The 12,657-nt window shown below is 38.3% G+C and overlaps 1 protein-coding gene across 1 annotated transcript in view; it reads left to right on the top strand.

Annotated features, from left to right (window-relative positions):
• The window catches only part of G2E3 (G2/M-phase specific E3 ubiquitin protein ligase), a 53,995-nt gene that overhangs the window by 18,332 nt on the left and 23,006 nt on the right, over positions 1 to 12,657 (top strand). The window contains exons 5-9 of the mRNA XM_065403543.1: positions 5,677 to 5,778; positions 6,742 to 6,866; positions 8,245 to 8,410; positions 9,153 to 9,259; positions 11,061 to 11,177. Of these exons, the coding sequence (XP_065259615.1) occupies positions 5,677 to 5,778; positions 6,742 to 6,866; positions 8,245 to 8,410; positions 9,153 to 9,259; positions 11,061 to 11,177 (617 nt within the window). The remainder of the gene's footprint in view (positions 1 to 5,676; positions 5,779 to 6,741; positions 6,867 to 8,244; positions 8,411 to 9,152; positions 9,260 to 11,060; positions 11,178 to 12,657) is intronic.

Genomic DNA, 12,657 nt, shown 5'->3' with positions numbered 1-12,657 from the left:
AATACTTAGCTTGTCTACTCAATATGTAGCAGTATCAAAGGGCCATCAGATTATTTTGGCATGATCTGTTTCTAAAATCCTTGTTGGCATTACTCAGTAGATTCACCTATTCCTTGTGCTTTCAAAAAAATTATAGTCTGTGTTTTTATTAAGAACTGATAGAAATGTAGGCCCTACACTGAAGTAGGACGAAGTAAACCTAGACCACCATCCCAGACAGGCATTTGTCCAACTTGTTCTTAAACAGCTCCAATGGTGGGGAGTCCACAAACTCCCTTCATATTCCAGTACTTAATTATCTTTATAGTTAGAAAGTTTTTCCTACTATCTAACCTAAATCTCCCTTGCTGCAGATTAAGCCCATTGCTTGTCCTACCTTCAGAAGACATGGAGAACAATTGATCACTGTCCTCTTTATAATAGCCTTTAACATATTTGAAGACTATCAGGTTCTCCCCGAAATCTTCTCTCAAGACTAAACTTGTCAAGTTTGTTTAACCTTTCCTGATGATAAAAGGTTTGGAAAACCTGACCAATTTTTGTTGCTCTCCTCTGGACTTTCTCCAATTTGTCCACATCTTTCTTAAAGTGTGGCGCCCAAAACTGGGCACAGTACGCCAGCTGAGGTCTCACCAGTGCCGAATAGAGCAGAACAATTTCCTCCTGTGTCTTACATATAACTCTCTTGTTAATACACTTCAGAATATTAGCCTTTTTGACAACTGCGTCATTATTGACTCATTCATTTTGTGATCCACTGTAATCCCTGAATCCTTTTCAGCAGTACTACCATGTAGCCAGTTACTCCCCATTTTGTAGTTGTGCAATTGATTTTTTTTTTTTAATTTCTAAGGGTAGTACTTTGCACTTGTCTGTATTGAATTTCATCTTGTTGATTTCAGACCAATTCTTCAATTGGTCAAGGTCATTTTGAATTCAGACCCCTGTGGGACGCCATTAGATATACCTTCCCAGTTTGACAGCGAATCACTGATAACTACCCTTTGAGTATGGTCTTTCAGTCAGTTGTGCATTCACCTAACAGAATTTTAATCCAGACCACATTTCCCCAATTTGCTTATTTGTCATGTGACACTGTGTAAAAAACTTTAATAAAATCATATATATATCACATCTACTGCTTCCCCCTATCCACTAGGCCAATAACACTCTCAAAGAAGGAAATTAGGTTTGTTTGGCATGCTCTGTTCTTGACAAATCCATGCTGGCTATTCATTTTAACGCTATTATCCTCTAGGTGCTTACCTATTGATTGTTTAATAATTTGTTCCAATATCTTTCCAGGTATCGAAGTTAGGCTGTGATTGGTCTAGAATTCCCCAGGTTCTCTTTGTTCACATTTTTAAAGATTGGTACTATGATTGCTTTTCTCAAGTCCTCTGGGACCTCACCCATCCTCCATGAGTTCTCCAAGATAATTGCTAATGGTTCCAAGATTGTTTCAGCTAGTTCCTTAAGTACCTAGGGTGCATTTCATCATAGCCAGCCAACTTGGCTACATCTAACTTCTCTAAATATTCTTTAACCTTTTATTTTCCTATTCTGGCTTGTGTTCCTTCCTCCTTGTTGTTAATATTAATTGGGTTAAGTATCTGGTCACCATTAACCTTTTTAGTGAAGACTGATGCAAAATGGGCATTAAACACCTCCGCCTTCTTGATGTCATCTGTTGTTAGCTCTCCTTCCCTGCTAAGTATGAACCTACACTACTTCTTCGAGTAGTGTCCCTATGTGTGCTCCACTTAAGTGTGTCTGCATCCCTGTGCCTAGGATCAGAGATTTTTGGTAGCAGTGCCTGTTTGGGCCGCACATGTGCTCTCCCCGTCATGCTCCACATTCGGGGGCTATAAAGCGCTGTGTGGCCAAACCGCCCTCAATTCCTTCTCAACCACCCTTGGCCTGAGACGGAGTCCCTAACAGAGCCTTTTCGTAGTGAGTTTCTTAGTGCTTTTTGTTCTGGTACCAGAACCTCCTCCCCCGGACAGTGGTTTCCATCAGCATCAACATCAGCTGCTCCACACTCCCCACTGGCTATGAAAAGGAAATCAACAGATTCCTCACAAAAAGTTGCCAAGAAGCGGGCTTCAACTTCGCTTATCAAAGAGCCAGCTAAAAGACAAAGATCTCTGGTGCGATTGGTGGCTTCGTCACCAACTGGCATAAGGATATGCCAGGATCCTAGGTCCTCTGGTACCATTGCCACTGGTAAGTCCAAGGACCCCAGTAGGGCAGGACTGGACAAAAGGGCACTGTCAAGTGATAGTGGCAAGGAAAAATCCAGATCCTCAAAGATGATACCTACTGAACCACTTAGACTCGCGGTACCAAGCACATCGGCACCGATAAGACTTATGGCGCCACCTGCTGGACACTCAGTGGAACACAGAACAACCTCAGCACTGACAACCTCTTCCACTGCAGCGGCACCGATGCAAATGCCTTCCACAGTACTGATGATGGTGGTGCCAGTACTGCAGGAATTTAGACTTCCAAAAGACCACACTGGTTTTTGATACACCTGAATCTATACTTTTGCTTACCAATACCACCACAGTATGCACCTCATCCCCGGAGGTGCATACCATATCTATCCGTCACCCTCCAGGACCGCACCTCCCTTCTCTAGTGATGATGATGATGAGGAAGAGATTTATTCTCTTGCACCATATAGCCCCGCATCACCTCAGGGAGCTGCATAAATCAACCCTTATGCTCAGGCAAGATACCATGAAGCCAGAGGTGACCCAAAAGCTTGGTATTGACACCCATGGATTCTCCCACCCATGCCTTTCCCCCCCCCACAATGTCCTTATTGGGACCCAGGGGCTGCATACCGGCAACAATTTTCCAGACCCTCCAGAGAGAGAATGAGACACTCCCCATCATCCTCAATAGCTAGGCCACATGAGCCTGAAGGAGAGTCTTTAAAGGAACAGGAAGAGAGACTGGATAAGGAAACCACGCCTGCAAGCAATATCTCTTTGTCTTCATGTGACGAAGCAGTCATGCCTCCCCCACCAATGACAGCAGATGATAACAGGAAATTCCAGGAACTGTTCAGGAGGATAGCAGATTCTCTTAAAGTTCCATTAGAGGGAGTGAGAGAATCACAACATTGATATCCTGCAAACTTCAACGTCAGCAAAAATCGCTCTTCCTATCAATGAGGCACTATTAGACCCAGCTAAAACTATTTGGCAGACTCCGGCCACAATACCCTCCTCCTGTAAGAGGGCAGACAAGAAGTATTATGTACCCTTGAAGGACATGGACTTTTTATGTTCGCACCCTACACCAAATTCATTGGTTGTCAACGCTATGAACAAACGTGGAAGACAGCACCACACTAAGATGACACCATATGACAAAGATGGGAAGAGATTAGATCTATTTGAACGCAAAGCATATTCATCAACAACTCTGCAATTTAGAATTGCCAACTATGAAGTGCTTATGTCAAAGTATAATCATACAAATTACTCCAAATTGAGTGAATTTATTGAGTATATTCTGGAAGACAAAAAGAAACAACTTCAAGTAATCACAGTGGAGGGTCAGCTACTGGCGCGGACTGTATTACAAGCTTCCTTAGATGCAGCTGACACAGCTGTTCTTTTGATAGCGACAGCAGTGGTCATGCAAAGGGCATCGTGGCTACGTCTTTCCAGATTCCTGAAAGAGGTGCAGGCCACAGTGGAGGATCTCTCATTTGAAGAGTACGAATTATTTGCCGATGAATCCCTCCAATCCCTAAAAGATTCGAGAGCAACATTAAGATCATTAGGTACTTATACACCGATACAAAAGAGAAGACCCGGTAGATACCACGCTATAGAAAGATCTTTCATTTGTCCACATGAGCTACTTACCTACCAGCACTGTAAAACATGACAGCTGGACACGCTCAGCAGGAAATTCTCACAAGAATATGAGTGGGAGCTAGATACCATGGTCCTACACAAGCATAGATCTTTCTGCCACGGCCAGGAACAGCAAGTGCCCACAATTCTGCTCAAGAGCAGGACTGGATCATCAATTTCTGGGGGATGCCTTTCCTCTTTCCCGTTAATACCGAAAGTAATACACAAAATAAAAGGAGAAAAGGCCATGATCATTTTGATAGCCCCAACTTGGGCCCAGACAGACATGGTTCCCTTACCTTTTAAGAATGACGGTGTGCCCACCAATCACTCTTCATCCCTTTCCACACTTCCTGTGTCAGGATGCAGGCCAGATTTGCCACCCAAATTTAGAAGTTTTCTATGTGAAAGCATGGCTCCTTGATGGTGAATTATTTGTTCTGAAGCTGTGAAAAAGATACTGTTAAATAGCAGAAAACCCACCATACGTTATACTTACCTTCAGAAATGAAAGAGATTCTGAATCTGGTGTGACAATATACACATCACAGCTATATTTTGTCCCTTGCTGTTGGTGCTGGACTATATCCTAGGACTAAAAATATCAAGGCTATCATCAAGTTCACAGAGGGAACATCTCGTGGCAATTTTGGCCTTAAGATCAACAGGTGTTCACGCATCAAGCAACAAAAAGTTTTCTTAGAGATATTTGGAAGCTCTACCCGTAAATTTGAGATGCTACACCACCTTGGGACCTTAACTTAGTTCTAAGATGCCTCACTGGTCCCCCATTTGAGCCCATGGTGACTTGCTCACTCATACATCTCTCTATGAAGACTGCCTTTCTCATGGCCATCACATCCGCCCAAAGAGTGATGGAAATAGGAGCTCTCATGGCATACCTCCCCACATTACAGTTTTCTTCAAAGATAAAGTTACTTTGAGACCACACCCAAAGTTTGTACCTAAAATACCTTCATCCTTCCACTTGAATCAGCCTATTCATCTTCCATCGTTCTTCCCCAAACTGCACAGGAATAAAAGGAAGGCAATGTTCCACACACTAGACATTAGGAGCCTACTATCTAGAAAGGACCAAACCTTTTAGAAAATCACCTAGACTATTCCTTTCAATTGTGCTCATCCATATCTAAACAAAGACTCTCAAAGGTTCCCATGACCCTACTATAATTTTCCATTCCCTGCCCCTCCTCTTCCCCCAACCCCACCCCCCCAATATGTAGCCCTCTATTAAGGCCACCTTTTTAATATACCTACCTGTGGGCTTTAGTCACCTGCATTCTTTGAACCTAGTTTGAAGCCCTCCTCGTTAGCTTGGTGAGTCGGTTTGTGAAAATGCTCTTCTTGTTTAGGTGGAAGTTAGACTAGTCAATTGCTAAAGATCTTTTTTTTTTAAGTGACTAGGATAAGATTGCTTTTTTCATTCTGGGCACATTCATGTGTTCTAAAACTTTCCTACATTAGTGTTGCTTGTTCTGCAAGGTCCTCAGCCACTGTCTCCTGGACCCTAGAATATATTTAGTTTGGTCCTAGGAATTAGTCAAATAGATTCCTGCAGTTCCTTAGCAGCAGTATGCTGGGAGGAATGGGGGAAAGACTATTATGCCTCTGCAATGAAAGAATATCACTGTCTTAAACATTTTGTTAAATAAATCTACTAAGGTTTTCTATATTGATACCAACAGATGCTTATAGTCCAGTCCTAGATATTAAAGTTGACTAAAAAATAGTTTAGTGTCTTGGAATTTCTTACTAATTTTAACTGTATTTATAGTTGATGTCAAGTGGAATTTGGCAGAGGGGTGAAGAAGATGAAGGAGTTTATGGGTTTTTAATCAAAGACATTAGGAAAGAAGTAAACAGAGCTGCAAAACTGGTAAGAATCAAGCTCCAGTATTATCACTGTTAATATTTGTTTAATCATTTTTGCACTTTAAACTCAATAACAAATCTGGTCTGTAATGAATCTTTAGATTTTTTTTTTTAATTAAAGAATGATTTTTCTTTACAAATTTGAAATATTGACCATTGCATTTTTCAGTACTTACTGTGCTATGTGTCATATTTGATTCATTTTATGGGCAAGTATATCCTACTTTCAAGTGTCTGAATTCTTATTTTTAAATGATTGTGTATATTGGCAAGTGTGTGTGTGTGTGTGTGTGTATACACACACTCACACTCACACTCACATATATATATATATATATATATATATATATATATATAGACAATGGAACTTGGCTCATATTTGTTACAGAAGAGAGAAGAGACAGTGATTGAGACCCAATGAGGAAAATTTCATTTTCAGCTCTCCAACAGATTGGGTGTAAACCTAATCAGAGTCTTTGGGACAAAACACAAAGGACTGATAAAACAGATGGTGGGGTAGATCCTTACATTTCCAGGATGAAACAAAAACATTAACGTTTTTGACAAGTCTAACTCGAATAGCTGAGCAGGAACCAGTTAAGAGAGCAGGTTGTCTAAAATATCGAGATTGCCTCGATGGCATCTGTTGAGCCCCAAACTGTTTGTATATTTTTGTTGATAGAATTAACATATTTTAACAATGGATACACCAACCTTGGATACCATGATTAAAATACGGAATGCCAACTGATTTGTCAGAGTTTATTTAAGTCTTTGAAAAGTACATAACAGAAGTAAATTAGTAATGCTACAATTCTAGCTAGAATATCCTCTGGAACAGTTCAGTATAGCATCATTTCCTTTTCTATACTCCTTATGTCAGATTTCTTTTGTTAATGTTATAATTCCAGCAATTTTAATTGGACTTAAGTTTTAATAGGCTTTCATTTCTAAAACTTTCTCTTAGAAATGTAATATCTGTAAGAAAAAAGGTGCTTCGATTGGATGTGTAGCACCCAAATGCAAACGAAGTTATCATTTCCCTTGTGGGGTTCAAAGGGAATGCATTTTCCAATTCATGGAACAGTTTGGGTAAGTGTTTTATTGTCAGGTATAATTACACTCCTTACAGAATGAGAGGTGCTCTTTTTTGAAATACACTTGCTCTTCTTTTTCCTACAAGAAGGGGGTGTGGGCATTATAAATGACCTCCTAATTATCTATTTAAGAGAAGAAAGAAACCTACCATTTTTCTTACAATTTAGAGAATCATATTTTGAGGTGCATCGTCTTCTGGTTAAATTTTCCTCACTTTTTCCACTTGGGCCAGAGAGGATGAAATGCTCCTGTCTGAACCAAGAAGCAGGGAATGAATCATCTGATAGCCATGCCTTTTCTACAGCATACATATGATACTTGTGAAATAGTTTTTCAGTATTTTTAGGATGCAACTAAATGTTAACTCTTAATGTTAGCACACATTTTAATGTTCTACATAAAATCGTGAAGTTGGACGTCAGCTTAAGTATCAGTTTTAAACTCTGAAAAGTAATTATAATAATGATTCCATTTTTGTTGTTTGACTCCAGATCAAATTTGCTCAATTTACAAATGAAAAATATTCTTTTTCTAACTGCTAGTCCTTCAAATTCAGCCTGGGACCTGAAAGTCAAGCTGAATTATCCTTCAATGCATCATCACAAAAAAAAAAAACAACCCAACAACAAAAAGCTCCCACCGCTTGTTTGCACCGGAACTACATCTACTGTTCAGTTGTATCCAGGCTCCTGCTGATAGTGTGAGAGCATAAAAAGAACACAGTTGATTCTTCATAACCCAGGTTGAGTTTGCAGGGCTGGCAACTGGGGGATGAAGAATAATTTAACTTGTAAACTGAACACATTTTATATGGAACCAATGAGCTATAATAAATATAAATCCAAAGTTTATTTTTAGAGTAGAACCTCACTTTAAATTACTTATATTTTCTCAATCTAACACATGCTTTTTCAAACTCTCAATTAAATCTTAGTTTCTTTGGCTGTTGTGTGGGCTTTGTGGAATTATTCAGAGATTTTAAAAATTAAAATCTGATAATAACAAAGTAATGTATTGTTATTTTAATTAGGTGACACTTTTTTTTTTAAGGACCAGAAATGCTTCGCTGGACCAATACAAACCCTTTGGCGTTTTTAGTAATCTTTTTGAACAACTGATCGGGAATCAGAGAATCCATTTTCTTGCTATTTTATATTAATTTGTTTGTGAATCTTTTTACATGTTGAATATATGCTTTTTTAACCTATTCTAAAATGATTTATTTCTAAACTACATGTGTGAAAAATTAAAATTATTGAAGTCTGCAGTTATGATACAGGATATAATGTTACTCTCTTTAGTATTAATAACAATAGCTTGATTGTTTCTGAAGTTTAGTGTCATTAAGCAGAGCTTTAATTTTCTATTTAAGGTCATATTGTTGGGAGCACCGTCCGGTTCAGAAACTTCCATCTGATGAATCTAGAGGCTCTTCACAGTGTACAATATGCTTGGAATTAGTTGAGCACTTTCCAATGTACAATATACTGAAAAGTCCTTGCTGTAAAAATGCTTGGTTTCATAGAGACTGCTTGCAGGTAAGACAACCTTTTATTCTGTGATGCTCACAACATTTTGTTTTCTACTTAGAATAATAGAACAAATTAATGTTTACATTCTTATTTTAATATTCAATAAATGTAATAAAGCAACATCAAAAATATAAGACTATAACTAACTTCTTCATCCAGGGAGTCTGTTGATTACAGGCCTGGGAAAAAACTAACTAGTTTGTCCATGTTATCAGACCACTAAAATAGAACAGCAACTTTAAAATACACTCTTAGGAACTGCAAGATTGGGAAGATTCCTTTTTAAATATGTTCTTTGAGATCGTCACACTTCAGCTTGTCTTCAGGAAGCTTCTATTTATAGCCCATATCATAAAAGGATGATGTGGCCTTAGTTACTTCTGTTCCTTCATTTTCATGGCTAGACATGGGCGTAGGAATCTCTTCAGATGCAGAGTGAATGGTGGTGGGGGAGGGGAGAGGAGCGGTCATTGAAAGGAAAGTTCATGCTTTCCTCCTGGAGATGATCTTACAAGCCCAGCCCCTGGATCAGACATTTCCCTTGTGAAAAGATAGAAAGGCACCTTTAGGTTCAAAGTGGGATAAATTTAAGATGATCCTTGCACTGAAGAAGTCAGTGCCAGAACAGAATCCATAATCCATGTAATGCCCAATCTTCAGGGTACCATGACCTTATTGAGTACAAAAGGATGGAAACAGAGTAAATGTGAACAGTTCAATTAATTTTCTTTTCTGTTTTCTGATGCAGTATCAAGCTCTGAGTGCTGGGGTATTTTTCTTTAGGTGCACAGTTTGCAATAATAAAGACAAATTTCAGAATGAAATGTTGAGAATGGGAATACACATTCCAGAAAAGTAAGTAACTAACAATAATTTCACAAATAATCCATATTGTATATACAACTCTAACTAAGTAGGATAACAAAGCCAAAACCATGTACTTATTTATGCAGTATAATTAAAATTTGAATTATCATTGGGATTTCCTGGGTTTCTACTGGCAATGAGAGCACTTTATTTTTGTCTTGGGTGCAATTTGCTTCTTTTCAGATCACTCCTTAGATTTGCAGAGTACTAAATTAAGAGAGGCTGCAAATGTAGTGTAGGATAGAGATATATTACTACTAATCTAAATTTTAGAGATACACCTCTACCCCGATATAACGTGACCCGATATAACATGAATTCGGATATAACGCAGTAAAGCAGCGCTCCGGGGGTGCAGGGCTGCGCACTCCGGTGGATCAAAGCAAGTTCGATATAACGCGGTTTCACCTATAACGGTAAGATTTTTTGGCTCCCGAGGACAGCGTTATATCGAGGTAGAGGTGTAATATTCAATATAGATAAATGCAAGGTGTTATTAGAATTTTTAAAAATTCTAGTATTTTTAAATATGGGCAGTTCATTTTTAAATATGGCCAGAATATTTTTTAAAATATGGGCAGTTCAATTTAATATGGGAAAGCAGGTGCATTTCCCAGCGACTGCTCTCTCATCCTCTCCACACTGTATTTTCTTCACTTTCTTGGTCCGGCCAACCTGTGCTATCACTCCCTTTGTACAGTAGAACCTCAGAGGTCTGAACACCAGAGTTACGAACTGACCAGTCAACCATACACCACATTTGGAACTGGAAGTACACAATCAGGCAGCAGCCGAGATAAAAAAAAAAAAAAAACCCAAACAAACCAAGTACAGTACAGTACTGTGTTAAACATGAACTACTAAAAAAAAAAAAAAAAAAAAAAAAAAAAAAGGGGGTGGGGGAGGGGTTTAAAAAATGATTTGACTAGGTAAGGAAACCATTTCTGTGCTTGTTTCTTTTAAATTAAGATGGTTAAAATCAGCATTTTCTTCTGCATAGTAAAGTTTCAAAGCTGTTTTAAGTCAATATTCAGTTGTAAACTTTTGAAAGAACAACTATAGTGTTTTGTTCAGAGTTATGAACAACCTCCATTCATGAATTGCTCATAACTCTGAGCTTCTACTGTAGTCAAGGCCTAGCTGTCTTCATTTCTCTCTCTAGGACCTGCTGAGGACTTCTCTCTTCTTCATCCTTTTTTTTTTTTTTTTTTTTTCCCCTCCCTTCCTCCCTTAATTCAACCCTTAAGAGTACTACTACAAACATTGTCAGTTCTACTTCCAGAATTGAGAAAAAGTATTTGTAATGCTTAAGGATGATTTCCTTGGGTATATGGATTAATCTATTTTATGATTTTGTACTGCTGCTCATTGCTGTAGTATCTAAATTCCTTCCACATAAACCCAGAAAGGAAAATATAGACATTGGGAACAAAAGGTTCTAACTTTAAGGTTGATAAGATGTTGGAATAATCTGTCAAGAAAACATTCCCAGATATTTTCTCTAGAGTTGTCAAACTATATAAAACACTTATGGATTTAGTTCAGAGGACAATCTTGAATAAAGATGGACTGTTTATCCATAGGTCCTTTCTCTCCTGTCATCTTATTGTTATTACACTGCTAAATGGTTGCATTATCTCAGATTATGCCATTACTATCAATCATATTTACATGCTTTGGGAGCTCCAATTTTAATGTGTGGCAAAGGAAAATAAGGTTATTTCAGTACATAAAGCTAAAATTATAGCACTATAAAATGTTTTTTAATCCATGTTTGCAATATTTACAGAGATGCATCCTGGGAACTTGAGGAGAATGCATATCAAGATCTTCTGCAGCGTTACCAACACTGTGATGCTAGAAGATGTCTGTGCAGGAATGGGAGAGACTATAATAAACCTGATAGGTATTAATATACACACACAGATTTTGAAGACCGATATGTTGAACATAATGTCATGGGTATGGTATGTTATACAGGGAATCTGTCACAGATAGAATGTTGAAGAGTCTTTTAAAAAGTAAACAATGAAAGCTAAGACATTTTCAAATAACTTATCGCAAGCTGGACATATTTATCTTATCAATACTTTACAACATGCATCTTATTTTAAAAAGTGATTGACCAGGAAGACTTAGTGTACCCAGAATATAAAAGCCAAGAGAGTTAGACAACAGGATTTATCTTCCATATTCTACCCCTTCTCCAACACAAATAAAGCAGCAAAAGAGGTAATACCATCATCAGCATCCTTTAAAAATCAAAGAAACGTAGCAAACTATTAAGACAAATTATTTTATATTAATGCTTAGCTGCTAAAATATCAAGTGAATTAGAATATCTAAAATAGGTATTTTTGAAAGTACCTGGCTAAAGTATTGGACACGTCTCAAAATTGACCAGTTCCAGTTGATCCATCTGCCTGATTAGAAAGTTTATGAGAAACAATCAGCTGTTGGGATTTTTATTAAATAGGGGGAACCTATGCTTCTTACTGTCCTTTGACGCCTTCCTCTCACTTTACAAGTATGCTCTGAACTTTCCCAAAACCTTACTTTGATCTCATTTCTTTCCTTCCCTGCACCTCTAAACTCATTGAATAGCCATTTACAATGGCTGTTATGAATCCTCCTCCAATTTCCAAACAAGCTTCAATCCTCTCCAGTCTACTGAAACCAATGACAATAAGTTCTCTAATGACCTCTTCCAGCTCAGATCTCAGGCCCTTCATTTTGTCCATCCTTCTTGACCTGCCTGCTGTTTTCAGCACTGTTGATCATCTTCCTTCTTGACATCTTTTCCTCCAGTGGGTTTGCAAAATACTCTCCTCTCCTAGTTCTCTTTCTACCCCTGATCATTTTTTCAATATCTATTTCAATGGGTTTTCCTTCTCCTTTCCCCCTGGATATCCCCAGGAATCCTTCCTCTTCTTTCTTCTCTTTGCTTTACACTTTTTCTTTACACTTTACACTTTTATCTTCTCTTTGATGTCTCATCTTCAGTTCTAACTTAACATCCCTAAAATTGAACTCCATATCTTCCCTCCCAAGTCCTCTCCAATTCACCTTGTCTCCATCATTGTCAACAATATCCAAGCTTCCTTGTCATCACCTTCAAATTCCTGCACTGGTTTTCATCACCAACCGTATCCCTTTTGCTTTGCCTTATTTTGTCTCCTTGTTGGCTTTTTTCATAAACGTTTCAGTGTTCTCTTTCACAGTTCCCATCAGTATGGAACTTTCTGAGCTCATCAACAAGGCCCCTATCCTCCCCATATTTAAGTCCCTCTTGAAAGCCATTTCTGTTGTACTGCCTATCAGAAATCTAGCTGGCTTAAATTGACAAGATTATAAAGTTGTGGCCAAACACCATGATGGCCCATTCT

Source organism: Emys orbicularis, chromosome 4 (genome assembly GCF_028017835.1).
Source record: "Emys orbicularis isolate rEmyOrb1 chromosome 4, rEmyOrb1.hap1, whole genome shotgun sequence".
NCBI lineage: Eukaryota > Metazoa > Chordata > Testudines > Emydidae > Emys > Emys orbicularis.
Note: the sequence above shows the minus strand (reverse complement) of the source record. Positions and strands in the feature narration are given on the sequence as shown.